At 39.8% G+C, this 18,636-nt stretch overlaps 1 protein-coding gene across 2 annotated transcripts in view; it reads right to left on the reverse strand.

The window, feature by feature from the left end:
- ANXA3 (annexin A3) overlaps positions 1–18,636 on the reverse strand; it is a 128,002-nt gene that overhangs the window by 91,527 nt on the left and 17,839 nt on the right. For both annotated transcript variants that reach the window (XM_053703294.1, XM_053703295.1), the window contains exons 3-4: positions 10,382–10,469; positions 580–674 (exon numbers count right to left, since the gene is read on the reverse strand). In XM_053703294.1, the coding sequence (XP_053559269.1) occupies positions 580–674; positions 10,382–10,469 (183 nt within the window). The remainder of the gene's footprint in view (positions 1–579; positions 675–10,381; positions 10,470–18,636) is intronic.

Raw genomic sequence — 18,636 nt, forward strand, 5'->3', positions numbered from 1 at the left:
GCAGTACTCTGCAGCTCTGAAGCGAGACTTTAAGCATGTGTTTAACCCCTTTGAGGGGATTGAACACAACATTACAGCGTCACTATTGGTAAAATAACATGCTTGAATCATAGCATGTAATTTTAACACTATAATGGTCCTTTAATTCTTCTTGAGTATACAAGTCCACAAAACTATGCAGAGAGTGGATTTTACAAACCTAGAAGATTTATGGGTAAGCTGTAGTAAATTCAGGGAATTGGATTCACTTATGTAAATGACAACTGCTTAAAAAAAAATAAACACACACAAAAACAATTATTGTTAATAAATATAAAATCACAATTTATGTTTCCTCTTCCCATGCATTACCATAAATCTCAGCATTTGTGGGTAGGTTTTAGGGAGTCAGGGGGTTGAGGGATCAGTTGGATAGTGGGAAGGACCATGGGTGTATCTGGTGCTGGTTGGAGTGTCTAGTTGGTCTGTTGCCATCGGTAAGGAAATTCCACAAAATCGGGACATATGTCTATCTCAGACGACAGAGCTCAGAATTAGGGACTGCCCTCTCAAATAGGGACAGTTAGAGGGCTGCATTACCTTGCCACAGGCTGCCTGATATTCCTTTGCAATAAGTTGCCTATGTGCATTTGACCTCTGAGTCAGTATGTTGATAAGCGAAGCCTCATCGGTTCCTGTTTAAACAAAAAAAAAAAAAAATAATAATATTGGATTAGCAAGTTACATTATTCAGGAGTCTACAGGCTAAAGGGATGTAAAATATTTTTTGTTGAGAAATTTAAAATTATTTATCTATCATTTAGCCTCAATGTTAATATTCTTAAAAAAAAAAAAAATGTATGCATGTGGGCTGTGTTACTCTCTAATAAAAGTGCATCAGTGAAAAATCTATTTAAATGGTGATTTAAAAAATAAATAAATAGTTCAATGTATATTTACATAAACACAAATGAATTTAGCAAATATTACAAAATAAAAAGGAACAAAAGCCAGTTCTGTCCTTTCTTACTAATACTGCAGAATCGGTGGACAATTGGCTGCAGTATACCCCACAGCCAGGAGCACTTCTATGCATTATAATTTGGGTGCTAATAAAGATAGATTAAATCCAAATTATCAAGCTTGGTGAGTGGTACAGCATGGATCAATATCTACTAAATGTTTTATCTTTAGCAATATAAATCCCCACCCCCTTTGCTATACACACACACATAGCAAATCTATCATATAGCCAACGTTTTTATTTTTCTAATCGCCTTTAATGCACGTCACTTCCATAGCCATAATATATTTATCCAGCACATAGGAAATAATAGGGGTGTCAAAAATAATCGCCACTGCGATGCATCGCGATGCAGCCATTAACGATGCTGCATCGATGCGGTGCAAGGTCAGAATCGATTCAGGGTCAGTGACGTCATCGCACAATGTCACGTGACCCCGCCTCTCCCACTGACTGATGTGAGGGCTAAAGTAATGGCAGACAGAATAAATATTGATTGATTTTATGTTTTTGGAACATCAGCACGATCAGTGCAGTTGTCTGACAAGCGGACAGCAGCCTCCTGTGAATATTTCCTTGTATTATCGCTTCCCTGTTTACTCACTGTTGCGGTCTCTGCTGCATGTTTCCTCTTTGTCAGACCCCTAGCCCAGCACCAAACGAGCATTTGAGTGTTGCTATTAGATATAGAAAAAGTCAAGTTTTACAAAAGTATCTAATAGCAACACTCAAATGCTCTTTTGGTGCTGGGCTAGGGGTCTGACAAAGAGGAAACATGCAGCAGAGACCGCAACAGTGAGTAAACAGGGGAAGCGATAATACAAGGAAATAGTCACTGTGTTACACGAGGCTGCTGTCAGTTGGTAAGACTGCTTCTGCCCTGTCAGATCTCTCCTAGTCTTGAAGCAGGCGACACAGCAGGAGGGCTTAATTAATCACATTCACCCGGCCAGCACCTTTACCTCTAGGACAACTTATTGAAGCCGTTCAGTAAGTGGTTGGTGCAGTTGTTAATAAAGGTTCAGTAAGAGGAAATGACATAGCATTCCTTCCCAGCTTCAGATCATCACAGAGCCGTAATAAACATGTTTAGAGAGCCTACATGATTGATTAGGTGACCCTTTATGTCAGTTTAGAGCCCTAATCATTAACGGTGACACTGCACTGCTCACACATACCATGCATTCCTTTCAAAGCTCTCCAATACCCAGAATACTAGACTCATATGAGCTTAGGGAGCCAAATAACAGCCCATCTATGATCTAAGTGTAATATGTGGCAGGGTATTGTATTATAGTTGTGCTTTGTATGTGTATATAAATAAATGTATATGTTACATATAAACCTATAGCCTTTTAAAAGCATATCTATTACCTTAAATCTGAATCCATTATTTTTATTTAAAAAAAAAATCTATATCACACATATCCTATGTTAGTTATGTATTTGGGACCTGCTCTGCTAAAAGTCAATCATTTATACACCTTGGTTCATAAACTGTGCATTATTCCCTGACAAAGAGGCAAGTCCAGAATTATTATTTAACATGCCAGGACCATAATACCTTATATCCTAGAAACATCCCCTTAGCAATCCCCTTTTTTTAAAGCAGATAAAATAAAAAAGTGAATTCTGACTGCTTGAATTTGTTAATGAAAATCATGGGCAGTAATCGTGATGCATCGCGATGCATCGTAGAATCGAATCGTATCGAATCGTTACGATGATAATCGTAATCGAATCGTGAGACAGGTGAAGATGCGCAGCTCTAGGAAATAACCCATGAAATAAAGGGGGGAGAAAAGTATTGAAACAATACCAAACACAGGAATAAGAAACTATTTAATCTCAGTACATTTATTATCATATGGTGAGTATTGACAGACCACTGCTCTAAATAAATACATATTGCAAACCTGCACCAACATTCTATACAGGCACAAAACACATCATCATCCAGTGTAATTCCAGATACATTAAACAAAACCACCAGTACTACAAATAGTATCCTTTTATTTCATATGCACTGAAAGCAACTAGAGGGAAATAAAAATCTAGTCATCCACTGGTGCATTCTGTGCTGGAACACAATGTGTGATGTAGCGTGGTTGGTCCACAAACTGCATAGGATGCCAGGAGAGGTGCCACTGAAAAAGCTCTGCTCATTACACTGGAATGCATCTATGAGGGTATTACAAAGCAGGAATAAGTGGTCTTCAGTTTTTTGTGGCAAACCGTTGCTGTTTGAGATAAACCTTTTATCCTGATTGTGGCTATATTGCCCCTCTTTCCACTATTCCAGTCACTATTTATCTACTTACTTTCAGATATAAATAAAAAATTATCACAATAGTGCTAAAGAGCAAGTCCAATATTGTGCTAGGTTCTAGGTATCACACCACTCAAAAACCCAACTCCTTGTATATGGATCACACATTACAAGTGAATGCCAAAAAAAAAAAAAAAAATGAGGGCACTATAAGCCAAAGATACTCACTTTAAAAAAAACAACAGAATTTATGCTTACCTGATAAATTACTTTCTCCAACGGTGTGTCCGGTCCACGGCGTCATCCTTACTTGTGGGATATTCTCTTCCCCAACAGGAAATGGCAAAGAGCCCAGCAAAGCTGGTCACATGATCCCTCCTAGGCTCCGCCTTCCCCAGTCATTCGACCGACGTAAAGGAGGAATATGCATAGGAGAAATCATATGATACCGTGGTGACTGTAGTTAGAGAAAATAATTCATCAGACCTGATTAAAAAACCAGGGCGGGCCGTGGACCGGACACACCGTTGGAGAAAGTAATTTATCAGGTAAGCATAAATTCTGTTTTCTCCAACATTGCTGTGTCCGGTCCACGGCGTCATCCTTACTTGTGGGAACCAATACCAAAGCTTTAGGACACGGATGATGGGAGGGAGCAAATCAGGTCACCTAGATGGAAGGCACCACGGCTTGCAAAACCTTTCTCCCAAAAATAGCCTCAGAAGAAGCAAAAGTATCAAATTTGTAAAATTTGGTAAAAGTGTGCAGTGAAGACCAAGTCGCTGCCTTACATATCTGATCAACAGAAGCCTCGTTCTTGAAGGCCCATGTAGAAGCCACGGCCCTAGTGGAGTGAGCTGTGATTCTTTCAGGAGGCTGCCGTCCGGCAGTCTCATAAGCCAATCGGATGATGCTTTTAAGCCAAAAAGAGAGAGAGGTAGAAGTTGCTTTTTGACCTCTCCTTTTACCAGAATAAACAACAAACAAGGAAGAAGTTTGTCTGAAATCCTTTGTAGCCTCTAAATAGAATTTTAGAGCACGAACTACATCCAAATTGTGTAACAAACGTTCCTTCTTTGAAACTGGATTCGGACACAAAGAAGGCACGACTATCTCCTGGTTAATATTTTTGTTAGAAACAACTTTCGGAAGAAAACCAGGTTTAGTACGCAAAACTACCTTATCTGCATGGAACACCAGATAGGGCGGAGAACACTGCAGAGCAGATAACTCTGAAACTCTTCTAGCAGAAGAAATTGCAACCAAAAACAAAACTTTCCAAGATAATAACTTGATATCAACGGAATGTAGGGGTTCAAACGGAACCCCCTGAAGAACTGAAAGAACTAAATTGAGACTCCAAGGAGGAGTCAAAGGTTTGTAAACAGGCTTGATTCTAACCAGAGCCTGAACAAAAGCTTGAACATCTGGCACAGCCGCCAGCTTTTTGTGAAGTAAAACAGATAAAGCAGAAATCTGTCCCTTCAAAGAACTTGCAGATAATCCTTTCTCCAAACCTTCTTGAAGAAAGGATAGAATCTTAGGAATTTTTATCTTGTTCCATGGGAATCCTTTAGATTCACACCAACAGATATATTTTTTCCATATTTTATGGTAGATTTTTCTAGTTACAGGCTTTCTAGCCTGAACTAGAGTATCAATGACAGAATCTGAGAACCCTCGCTTTGATAAAATCAAGCGTTCAATCTCCAAGCAGTCAGTTGGAGTGAGGCCAGATTCGGATGTTCGAACGGACCTTGAACAAGAAGGTCCTGTCTCAAAGGTAGCTTCCATGGTGGAACCGATGACATATTCACCAGATCTGCATACCAAGTCCTGCGTGGCCACGCAGGAGCTATCAAGATCACCGATACCCTCTCCTGTTTGATCCTGGCTACCAGCCTGGGAATGAGAGGAAACGGTGGGAACACATAAGCTAGGTTGAAGGTCCAAGGTGCTACTAGTGCATCCACTAGAGTCGCCTTGGGATCCCTGGATCTGGACCCGTAGCAAGGAACCTTGAAGTTCTGACGAGACGCCATCAGATCCATGTCTGGAATGCCCCACAATTGAATTATTTGGGCAAAGATTTCCGGATGGAGTTCCCACTCCCCCGGATGAAATGTCTGACGACTCAGAAAATCCGCTTCCCAATTTTCCACTCCTGGGATGTGGATTGCAGACAAGTGGCAGGAGTGAGTCTCTGCCCATTGAATTATTTTGGTCACTTCTTCCATCGCCAGGGAACTCCTTGTTCCCCCTTGATGGTTGATATACGCAACAGTCGTCATGTTGTCTGATTGAAACCTTATGAATTTGGCCTTTGCTAGCTGAGGCCAAGCCTTGAGAGCATTGAATATCGCTCTCAGTTCCAGAATATTTATCGGGAGAAGAGATTCTTCCCGAGACCAAAGACCCTGAGCTTTCAGGGGTTCCCAGACCGCGCCCCAGCCCACCAGACTGGCGTCGGTCTTGACAATGACCCACTCTGGTCTGCGGAAGCTCATCCCTTGTGACAGGTTGTCCAGGGTCAGCCACCAACGGAGTGAATCTCTGGTCCTCTGATCTACTTGTATCGTCGGAGACAAGTCTGTATAATCCCCATTCCACTGTCTGAGCATGCACAGTTGTAATGGTCTTAGATGAATTCGCGCAAAAGGAACTATGTCCATTGCCGCGACCATCAAACCTATTACTTCCATGCACTGCGCTATGGAAGGAAGAAGAACAGAATGAAGTACTTGACAAGAGCTTAGAAGTTTTGATTTTCTGGCCTCTGTCAGAAAAATCCTCATTTCTAAGGAGTCTATTATTATTCCCAAGAAGGGAACTCTTGTTGACGGGGATAGAGAACTTTTTTCTACGTTCACTTTCCACCCGTGAGATCTGAGAAAGGCCAGGACAATGTCCGTATGAGCCTTTGCTTGTGGCAGAGACGACGCTTGAATCAGTATGTCGTCCAAGTAAGGTACTACTGCAATGCCCCTTGGACTTAGCACCGCTAGAAGGGACCCTAGTACCTTTGTGAAAATTCTTGGAGCAGTGGCTAATCCGAATGGAAGTGCCACAAACTGGTAATGCTTGTCCAGAAAGGCGAACCTTAGGAACCGATGATGTTCCTTGTGGATAGGAATATGTAGATACGCATCCTTTAAATCCACCGTGGTCATGAATTGACCTTCCTGGATGGTAGGAAGAATTGTCTGAATGGTTTCCATTTTGAACGATGGAACCCTGAGAAATTTGTTTAGGATCTTGAGATCTAAGATTGGTCTGAATGTTCCCTCTTTTTTGGGAACTATGAACAGATTGGAGTAGAATCCCATCCCTTGTTCTCCTAATGGAACAGGATGAATCACTCCCATTTTTAACAGGTCTTCTACACAATGTAAGAATGCCTGTCTTTTTATGTGGTCTGAAGACAATTGAGACCTGTGGAACCTTCCCCTTGGGGGTAGCTCCTTTAATTCCAGAAGATAACCTTGGGAGACTATTTCTAGCGCCCAAGGATCCAGAACATCTCTTGCCCAAGCCTGAGCGAAGAGAGAAAGTCTGCCCCCCACCAGATCCGGTCCCGGATCGGGGGCCAACATCTCATGCTGTCTTGGTAGCAGTGGCAGGTTTCTTGGCCTGCTTACCTTTGTTCCAGCCTTGCATTGGCCTCCAGGCTGGCTTGGTTTGAGAAGTATTACCCTCTTGCTTAGAGGATGTAGAACTTGAGGCTGGTCCGTTTCTGCGAAAGGGACGAAAATTTGGTTTATTTTTAGCCTTAAAAGACCTATCCTGAGGAAGGGCGTGGCCCTTTCCCCCAGTGATATCTGAAATAATCTCTTTCAAGTCAGGGCCAAACAGCGTTTTCCCCTTGAAAGGTATGTTAAGCAATTTGTTCTTGGAGGACGCATCCGCTGGTCAAGACTTTAACCAAAGCGCTCTGCGCGCCACAATAGCAAACCCTGAATTTTTCGCCGCTAATCTAGCTAATTGCAAAGTGGCGTCTAAAGTAAAAGAGTTAGCCAATTTAAGAGCGTGAACTTTGTCCATAATCTCCTCATAAGAAGATTCTTTATCGAGCGACTTTTCTAGTTCATCGAACCAGAAACACGCTGCTGTAGTGACAGGAACAATGCATGAAATTGGTTGTAGAAGGTAACCTTGCTGAACAAACATCTTTTTAAGCAAACCCTCTAATTTTTTATCCATAGGATCTTTGAAAGCACAACTATCTTCTATAGGGATAGTAGTGCGTTTGTTTAGAGTAGAAACCGCCCCCTCGACCTTGGGGACTGTCTGCCATAAGTCCTTTCTGGGGTCGACCATAGGAAACAATTTCTTAAATATAGGGGGAGGGACAAAAGGTATGCCGGGCCTTTCCCATTCTTTGTTTACAATATCCGCCACCCGCTTGGGTATAGGAAAAGCTACGGGGGGCACCGGGACCTCTAGGAACTTGTCCATCTTACATAATTTCTCTGGAATGACCAAATTGTCACAATCATCCAGAGTAGACAACACCTCCTTAAGCAGAGCGCGGAGATGTTCCAATTTAAATTTGAATGTAATAACATCAGGTTCAGCTTGTTGAGAAATTTTCCCTGAATCTGAAATTTCTCCCTCAGACAAAACCTCCCTGGCCCCTTCAGACTGGTGTAGGGGCATGTCAGAACCATTATCATCAGCGTCCTCATGCTCTTCAGTATTTTCTAAAACAGAGCAGTCGCGCTTTCGCTGATAAGTGGGCATTTTGGCTAAAATGTTTTTGATAGAATTATCCATTACAGCCGTTAATTGTTGCATAGTAAGGAGTATTGGCGCACTAGATGTACTAGGGGCCTCCTGTGTGGGCAAGACTGGCGTAGACGAAGGAGGGGATGATGCAGTACCATGCTTACTCCCCTCACTTGAGGAATCATCTTGGGCATCATTTTCTCTAAATTGTTTGTCACAAACATCACATCTATTTAAATGAGAAGGAACCTTGGCTTCCTCACATACAGAACATAGTCTATCTGATAGTTCAGACATGTTAAACAGGCATAAACTTGATAACAAAGCACAAAAAACGTTTTAAAATAAAACCGTTACTGTCACTTTAAATTTTAAACTGAACACACTTTATTACTGAATATGTGAAAAAGTATTAAGGAATTGTTCAAATTCACCAAAATTTCACCACAGTGTCTTAAAGCCTTAAAAGTATTGCACACCAAATTTGAAAGCTTTAACTCTTAAAATAACGGAACCGGAGCCGTTTTTATATTTAACCCCTATACAGTCCCTGGTATCTGCTTTGCTGAGACCCAACCAAGCCCAGAGGGGAATACGATACCAAATGACGCCTTCAGTAAGCTTTTTCTGTGTATCTGAGCTCCTCACACATGCATCTGCATGCCTTGCTTCCCAAAAACAACTGCGCATTAGTGGCGCGAAAATGAGGCTCTGCCTATGATTAGAGAAGGCCCCCAGTGAAAAAGGTGTCCAATACAGTGCCTGCCGTATTTTTAACATAATTCCCAAGAATAAAATAACTCCTCAAAGCTATAAACTAGTAAAAATGCTTATAAATTAATCGTTTTAGCCCAGAAAATGTCTACCAGTCTTTAAAGCCCTTGTGAAGCCCTTTATTCTTATTAATAAAAATGGCTTACCGGATCCCATAGGGAAAATGACAGCTTCCAGCATTACCAAGTCTTGTTAGAAATGTGTCATACTTCAAGCAGCAAAGTCTGCACACTGTTTCCCCCAACTGAAGTTACTTCATCTCAACAGTCCTGTGTGGAAACAGCCATCGATTTTAGTAACGGTTGCTAAAATCATCTTCCTCTTACAAACAGAAATCTTCATCCTTTTTTCTGTTTCAGAGTAAATAGTACATACCAGCACTATTTTAAAATAACAAACTCTTGATTGAAGAATAAAAACTACATTTAACACCAAAAAACTCTTAACCATCTCCGTGGAGATGTTGCCTGTGCAACGGCAAAGAGAATGACTGGGGAAGGCGGAGCCTAGGAGGGATCATGTGACCAGCTTTGCTGGGCTCTTTGCCATTTCCTGTTGGAGAAGAGAATATCCCACAAGTAAGGATGACGCCGTGGACCGGACACACCAATGTTGGAGAAATAAGGTTTAAATTATCAGAAAATTTTACAATAATGATAAATGACAGAGTTACAAAAACATATGAGATTCATTCAATAACTTTTCTAGATGTAGCTGAGGATTTTCTTAATTCCTGTTGGGGAAGAGAATATCCCACAAGTAAGGATGACGCCGTGGACCGGACACACCAATGTTGGAGAAATAAGGTTTAAATTATCAGAAAATTTTACAATAATGATAAATGACAGAGTTACAAAAACATATGAGATTCATTCAATAACTTTTCTAGATGTAGCTGAGGATTTTCTTAATTATTACCCCCTACTAACAACACTGCACTAAACTATGCTTTGTACAACATTACTGTCATTGATTCATTTTGACATTGTTAAAGGGACAGTTTATTCAAAAAATTTCTCCCCTTTAATTTGTTCCCAATGATCCACTTTACCTGCTGGAGTGTATTAAATTATTTACAAGTAGCTCCTTTACCCTTATATTGGCATTTGAAATTGTTAATTTAGCATGTGGTATCCCCACCTATTCTGAAAGTTTGTGGCCGCGCGTACCAGCTATAGATAAGCTTTGTAAACACAGCCAGCAGAAGAAATTACACTCCCAGTGTGATAAAGCAGAGATAAGGTAATAAAATGTTGATTTTCCATTGTTCTCTCAAAGTATTGGTGATTGTTTTAAGGACAGATATAAGATAAAGAAGCAGGTATATGTGCACAATGTGATACAGTAATGAGATCTGATTATACCTACAAGCTCAACCCATTTTATTAGGTTGTGGCTTCAAAAACACAAAATCAGAGCTTTAATATACACAAATAAACCTTAAAAAGCTAATTTTCATACATTTTTTACTCTGCATTTGGTAAAAAAAGCAATTGTAAACACATTAAGGGAAAAACTATTTTACAGTATACTGTCCCTTTAATTCCCATTATTTTCTCTATAAAAGTTGGGGGAGGGGACAAAAACAAAATATATACAAAAAAAATTACCAAGTCCTTTTATTGCCTTTCGTACAGCATCAGCATCTTTTCCTGCACTGAAGCCTGATAAATCTTTAACTGTTCCTTTGGTCCCAACCTGTCCAGACAAAAAAAAAAAAAAATTATAACATTTCTTACACTTGTCCATTGGGGCTACAAGTGAAATAAATTAATTTGGCCAATCACTTTAAAAAGACACATCTGGTACAAAATGAATATTGTAACCTGGGTAGAATGTTACTGATCTGAGGTTGAAAATGTAAGAATATAGATGCTCTATTAAACCAAAAGCACTGAAAACACACAGAGAGCTCCTAATTATCTCAAAATATGCAAAACTCTCCCAAACTGGAGATCCTGTCTCAATGTCCCTCTTTCCACTATTCCAGTCACTATTTATCTACTTACTTTCAGATCTAAATAAAAAATTATCACAATATTGCTAAAGAGCAAGTCCAATATTGTGCTAGGTTCTAGGTATCACACCACTCAAAAACCCAACTCCTTGTATATGGATCACACATTACAAGTGAATGCCAAAAAAAAAAAAAAAAATGAGGGCACTATAAGCCACTTTAAATTCTTAACCTTACAACACTTATTGAAATAGAAGTTAAATATTCACAAATAAAAAATGTGACAAATATGTTAAAGAATGGGACGTCTGACTTCTCCCCCTATACAACAATATAATATAAGTCTTTGGCTTATAGCATCCTAATTTTTTTGGTATCACAAAATACTGCCTACAATCCATGTTTTTTTTTTACTGCAACCCAATATAAAATTAGAGATGCCTAAGTAGGTACGATGTACTTAAGTAACCTGGATGGACAACTTGTGATATTAAATGTTTAGTTATGCATTATGAAACAACTTTGCAATATGCTTTCATTAGTTATTTTGCCCCTTTTCATATAATTTAGCTCTGACAGTTGAGCAATTTCTTATTCTCAGAGTCTGAAATACATCCTGTTGATGTTTCAAGGCTAACACTGCTACACATTGGTCCCCAATTGCTTTTAGCTGATAACAACTGCAAAACAATGCACTTTATACAAACGTTATGACCATGGCTAGCCTTGTTGTCTGTAGACTAAAGCCCAGATTGGCTAAATGATGGGTGTAGTTTGGCTACTGAAAACTATTTGCAGTAAAAGGATGTTAATTTGTTTTAAAAATGTTAAGACTTGGCTAAAATGTTTCTCTATAGCAACACAGCAGAAATCTCTTGTAATTACAAGGTGTTTACTGTCCCTTTGTGTAACAAATTTGGTTGGATAAAAACACAAGGAACATTATTATGCTGATGGATAACATGGTTGTTCCAGTTTAATGTATACACAAAAGATTCTCTTTGACATCACATTCCAGAAGTGCAGAACGCTAGCAGCAAAGCTCACACAAAAAAGATGCCTTGGTACGCTAGCTACATATACAAACACGAGAGATAACTAAACTTACAGTAATTTATCCTGGTCATAACCCATAACAGCCTTGTATACTGTAAAAACACAATGATAGGATCAAAGTAAAAACCCTGTATTTACAAGATATCTCTCCCAAGTCTAAACATTTTTAAAATAAATTAACTTTTTACTGCAATTGTTTATCACTAGCCAAACTTCACCCACAATTTGCCTTACGAGGAGCCAATCCAGGTTTGAGTCTGCAGACAACAAGGCTTGTCACAGTCATCATGTTAATATAAAATAGTTTTTTTTACAGTTGTAACATGTACAATGGGCCATATTGAAGAGCTCAGTGACTTTAAATGTGGCAATATCATAGGATGCCACAAGTCAGTTTGTGAAATCTGTGTCCTACTAGGTTTGCACCGGTTATCTCTATGTGCTTTTATTGTGAAGTGAAAGCTTCTAGGAACAACTATAGCCCAGCCAAGACGTGTTAGACCAGTGATTTTCAACCTTTTTTTTTGCAACGGCACATTTCTTTACATTAAAAAATCCTGCAGCAGACCACCATCCTAGAATTTTACAAAATCAGACATCGTAGCCTAATACAGCGCATAATAAATATATATATATATAAAAACGATTTCCAGATCAGCCCTCCAAATGGTTAACAGCCTGGGTGCAAGGATACGGTTCATGTGTAGCACTCACAGGACTTTCACAAAGAAACACAATTTAATGTTGGAACGTTTTCGGGGTTCACAACCCCTTCATCAGCATACAAACAAGACATAAATCAAACCTTTTATAGTGTGAATAATCATAAACAAACACAAACCTAGTGCCCTCCAAAAGTGCGCCAAAATTTCGAGTGTGGAACGCATATTGCGTTCCACTGTAAGAGCCGAAACCGGAAGTTGTGATACGTCACTTCCGGTTTTCGGCGATACTATTCAATATACAAAATTATTGCAAAACAAAATAACATACTTGTGCATAAGTGGATCCACAATCTATTTCGTGATGCAAATAAGCTTAGTGTAAGTGTGTATGAACTTGTCATACAGTGTAACGAACAAGCCAATCATATGTAAGTGTGTGCATAGATCGTCATAGTGACGGTTGTCATAGTAGCAGTAAACACTGCTAGGTGCTAAAGTGTAAGCAACAAAATGAGAATGGAAAAGGGCCATATTAATATAATATGTATATAATAAAATGAGAAAACATTAAACTAAAGACAACCTTTAGTTATATAGGCTTGTCACTTAATAAGAATAAAAAGTAACTTATGGGAATTGTTTCGGAGCTTTAACTAGTAACGCTGTGGCAAATTAAAAGCAGATACATGGAAAGTGATATGGGTAACCATATATAGAAAATCATAAGTGGTATGCTGAAATGCATCGGATCATGAGTTAGCCACATTTTAAACAGCATCTGATCCAGGGGTATGAAATTTTTGGATACCAATAGTGGCATATGTTTAGATATATAACAAAAGGGTATCCATCAATCTCAGGTCAGCATGGCAGAATTCATTTATATAACAGACCTAGAGGTACGTGAAAGTATGCATATATTCAAGATCAATCTGCAACAGTGTATGGAATGGGGAACATCTAGGTGCCCTTTGTGGGCTAACCCATTCTTTGTGTGTCCACATATGTCAAGCCTAACTAGGCTACAGAATTAGAGTAGACTGTCCAACAAGCAACCATGCTGTACCAAAGAGGTATGTGTAATAAAGATGATCCATAATGCCCATAAGATGGGTGATTAGTGCAAGAACGGGTAATAGAAAAAGAAGGGCCAGGCTTCCACTAAAGGAGATGGGAGCAGAATTCTACCACTCCATAGTGCCGTAAGTAACGAGCCCTCCCTCCTCTTATAGGCGGAACCCCGACCCTCCGGAGTGTTGTATATCTTTTTATTAGATCTCTTAGTAGTCCTTGTAGCTATCGTAGCAGATAGAAAATGCCTTCAAATACATGCTCCGCCACCCAAATGCGCACTGGTTTGACGGGTCTTCTCTTGCTCAGATCTCTTTGATAGGAACTTTTGTAATGCATCTGAGGCGAGTGAAATCTCCGGAGCAGAGCCCCGACCCTCCAGAGAACTGTGTGGGAGTTGAGAGAGTCCCTGCGTGTCCGGATGAGTGCATAGGGTAGCAGCAGCTACCGGCTTCTGTTCCGCTTCAGGAGTGCACTTAAGCAAGAAGGGACCAATTCACGGTGGCACACCTGACGATCTCTCACGGCACACTAGTGTGCCATGGCACAGTGGTTAGACAACACAAACTCACAAAGATGGGATGCAGAGTGCTGAAGAGCGTAGCGCATAAATATCACCTATCATCTGATCATCACTCATTACAGAGTTCCAAACTGCATCTGGAAGCAACAACAGCACATAACCTGTGTGTCGAGAGCTTCATGAAATTTGTTTCCATGGCTGAGCAGCTGTACACAAGCCTCACATCACCATGCAAAGCGTCTGCTGGAATGGTGTAAAAGCACACTGCTACGGGACTATGGAGTAGTGGAAATGGAGTGGTGAATCACTCTTCACATCTGTCAGTCTGATGGAAGGATCTGGGTGTAACAGATGCCAGGAGAACACTACCCAACGGAATGCACAGTGCCTACTTTAAAGTTTGGTGGAGGAGGAATAATGGTCTGGTGCTGGTTTTCTGGGTTTGGGCTAGGTACCTTAGTTCTAGTGAAGGGTCATCTTAATACTACAGGATACAAAGATAATTTAGACAACTGTGAGCTTCAACTTTGTGGTGACAGATTGCAGAAGGCCTTTTCCTGTTCCAGCATTACTTTGCCCCTGTGTGAAAAGCGAGGTCCATGAAGACATGGTTTGATAAATTTGGTGTGAAGGAACTAAAAAAAGCTTACACAGAGCTCTGACCTCAATCCCACTAAACACCTTTGGTATGAATTGGAATGGCCATTGTGAACCAGACCTTCTTACCCAACATCATTACCTCACAAATGCTCTTTTGGTTAAATCTGTAAAAATTCCCACAGAAGCACTCCAATATTGTGTGCACAGCCTTCCCAAAAGAGTTTACAGATGAGTTGCTATAGCTGCAATGGGGGGGGGGGGACTCTATATTAATGTTCATGGTTTTGGAATGGGATGTCCAACAAGTTTATATACAGTAGGTGTGAAAATATTTGGGTTATGGCCCTTCTCAATTTCGTACAAGGGAAATCATAGCCAAAATACTATAAATAAAAATTATATTATATATAATTATAATTATTATTATATTATATATATATATATATATATATATATATATAGGTAGCCCTCAGTTTACGCCGGGGTTAGGTTCCAGAAGGAATGGTTGTAAATCGAAACCGTTGTAAATGGAAACTCAGTTTATAATTTAAGTCAATGGGAAGTGAGGGGGTTAGGTTCCAGGCCCCTCTCAAAATTGTCATAAGTAACACCTAATACATTATTTTTAAAGCTTTGAAATGAACACTTTACATGCTAAACAGCATTATTAACCTAATAAAATAATCACACACCACAGAATATATAATTAAACTAAGTTAAATGAACAAAAACATTTGCTAAACAGCATTATAAACCTAATAAAATAATCACACAACACAGACTTCACTTGCATTTTTCTGCAAACAGTTCTTTCTATGCATTCCAATCTGGACTGATTTATAGACAGGAAGATCTTGTTCCTTTGAAATCTGCTCGATAGCTCAGGTCTGGTTGAATTGATTAATTTCAGCTTGCTTGGATTGCATATCTTTGCTGCAACACAAGCGGACAGCTCCACCTACTGGCCATTTTAATCAATGCACTGCTTCTCAATGCTTTTCAATAGCAGTCACATGACTGGAAAAAAAGGTTGTTATTCTGAAACGGTGTAAATTGAACCGCTGTAAACCGATATATATATATATATATAAAAATTATTATTCTTTATTTATAAAGCGCCAACAGATTCCGCAGCGCTGCCCATGGGTACAAGGATAACAGTACAGTGGAGAAACAATACGATAAGACACAAAATTTTACAGACAAATACAGGGGGAGTTGAGGGCCCTGTTCCCGTGGGAACTTACAATCTAGATAGATAGATAGATATATATATATATATTTATTTATTTTTTATTTTTTTCTTGAACTACATTGATTACCCATTATCAACTCTATGTCACTATTACTACAGATCCAAAGCGGATACACATTCCATACCCAATAAAGGGATATGAAATGTTTTGGGTTTGTAATCTAAAAGTATAATTATGTGTAGTTGCAGACCTCTGTAATATACTTATTACTTTGCACCATTTTCTAACTCTCAAATTTGTCAGGTTTCCAATGATATTTGAAGTGCACACTAGAGGCTTCAAGTTCATATTCTGTCTATTGGCCTTTAATTGGCCACAGCAGAGATAAGAACAAAGCAATTTTTGCTAAACCAAATGAGTGTTTAGCTGTGTCTGCATCAGTAGCAAAGATTGGATTGGCTCCTTCAAATTAGCGAAGTGGTCTGCATAACTTCTGTGCCATGACGTTAATTCTCAGAGTCTTGCTGAACTTGATTTCTTCTTGACAAAAATAGTAAAAATGACTATCACCATATGTATGGGAACGAGAAAGAAATACATTAAAAAGCAATAGTTAATTACCTTACTTTAAAATGCTATCAAACAGACTATAGTGATTTTGTTTAAAGACCCATTCTTTTGTGTATCATCTTGCTGCCATGATATGGTTTGCAAAAAGTTCTCATTCTGAAAGTAAAAATATTGATGTATTCATAGAATCTCTATCTGCCCATCACATTTCTAGCACCACAGACTGGCTTTATGTACCTTTCTGTATAGCAATCACATACATAACAGCTGGTCTACAAAATGAGAATTAGTGAGATGGATAACCGATTTCTGCATGATCAAATGTTTGATATGTGTCTTGCTTATGATCTATTTATACCCTTTAAAACATAACATAAAATGTTACAGCATTTCATTATTATTATTATTAACAAAGTTTCAGAATCAGCCAATATGACAGCATGATCACAATCTAAAACTGATTTGACCACTAAAAGCCCACAGCCACAAATTAGTTTTCATTCGCAAACTTCCTGAAAGTTTGTTTTCGGTTGTTAAATAGTTATTATCGGATCAAAACTGGTAATCCAAAGAAAATACAAATTTCCATTTCACACATTTTACGTTTATATTACTTAATTTTTTCAAATCATTGATTAAGAAATCACCGTTTTCCAGTTTAGCGAGAGATTTACATCACAAATAAAGAACACTACAGGAAATGAGTTTCTATAGGAACAAACTGGCTACAACTGATCTCATATTGTAAAACAGGATTTTAACAGTTCTCAATTGTGAAACAGATAAGTGATAAAGTTTACTCTAATGCAGTAATGTTGCCAAAACTTACAAACCTAACTGCACGTTTGTCTTTTCCCAATTTCTATTACTGTAATAAGATGATGGCACAAGGTTGTACATATTATAAATTGTGATTATTCAAATCACAATTAAAAAAAAAAAAAAAATGAAAATAATCTTGGTCGCCAACTAACAAGATATAACAGCAAAAGGTTAAATTCATGACAATGCAATTGTTGATCGAAATCCTATTTAAAAAGACAAAAGTACTATAACTGCTAATCACAAAAATGCAAGTAGCAAAAACAAATCATTTTAAGAAACACAATTGCCACACGTCATTTCTTGATTGATGAAATGAGGTTTAATGAATCTAGACCATATATACACAAATATGCCTCTAAAATGGTTGGAAGCGGTGGGATGCTTCCTTCTACCTGGAACATCCAAACCACCACCAGGCTCACGCCGAATGGAGCAGCGGTACTCTGGGTTTAAAAGAAGTACCCTTAAAGCCTTGCTGGAAGTTCGTGGACATGTGGCCAGCAACAAATCCAAGGCAGTGAGACCACCCCACCACAGGAGATTATCACCCAGATAATTGCCGACGCAACCTGCCTCAAGATGCTGGAGGTACAGAAAGCTATGGGGGGAGCCACACCAGCTGAGCAGAGGCCCACGTCCCACCCTAAGAAGTTACCTCACAAGGCTTTTTGTGCTTTTAAGGATGGAGACGAGGAGATCGACCGGTACTTACAAGTGTTTGAGACGCAGGGCATCGCCAGTGCTGACAGAGTTACCCTGCTAATTGGAAAGCTGTTAGGGAGAGACTTGGATGCCTTTGAGGCTATCCCATTGGAAGACAAAAGGAATTATGACCAGGGGAAGGAATGCATCCTAGCCCGAAATTTCATCGCGCTGGAGGCTCACCCGCTGAAATTCCAAGGGTTGAGGAGGAAAGAGGGTCAGCCTTTCACTGAGTGGGTGCACCAGTTCACCCGCTCCTTGGACTACTGCTTCTGAGGCTGCCAACAAGTGACCTCCTTGGCCTAAGCCTCCCAGCTCATTCTCCTGGAGCATTTATATGATAACTCCCCACTGGAGGTACTATAATGGGTCAGGGACCGAAAACCTGAGACGGTAGATCAAGCTGCCATCCTGGCGGTTCAGTTCTTGGATGCCCAGCGCCCGGTTCTACCCAAACCTCGCCCAGCAGGCCGCTCCACTGCAGCTGCGGCTCACCCACCAGTGGCCCACAGGTACCCCCAAAGCTCCACTGGGCCCAATCCACCCCAGAAGACAGAGGTTATGGGTTGCGACCAGGTGGATCATGTCCGATCCAACTGTCCAAGGAATCTGCCCCTTGCGCAATGGATAAGAGCACTCGCTGAGAGCTCCAGGACCGCCGCTCACTGCTTGGAGCCAGAGAGCCCCGCTGACCTCACCA

This window comes from Bombina bombina, chromosome 2, assembly GCF_027579735.1.
Source record: "Bombina bombina isolate aBomBom1 chromosome 2, aBomBom1.pri, whole genome shotgun sequence".
Classification (NCBI taxonomy): Eukaryota; Metazoa; Chordata; class Amphibia; order Anura; family Bombinatoridae; genus Bombina; species Bombina bombina.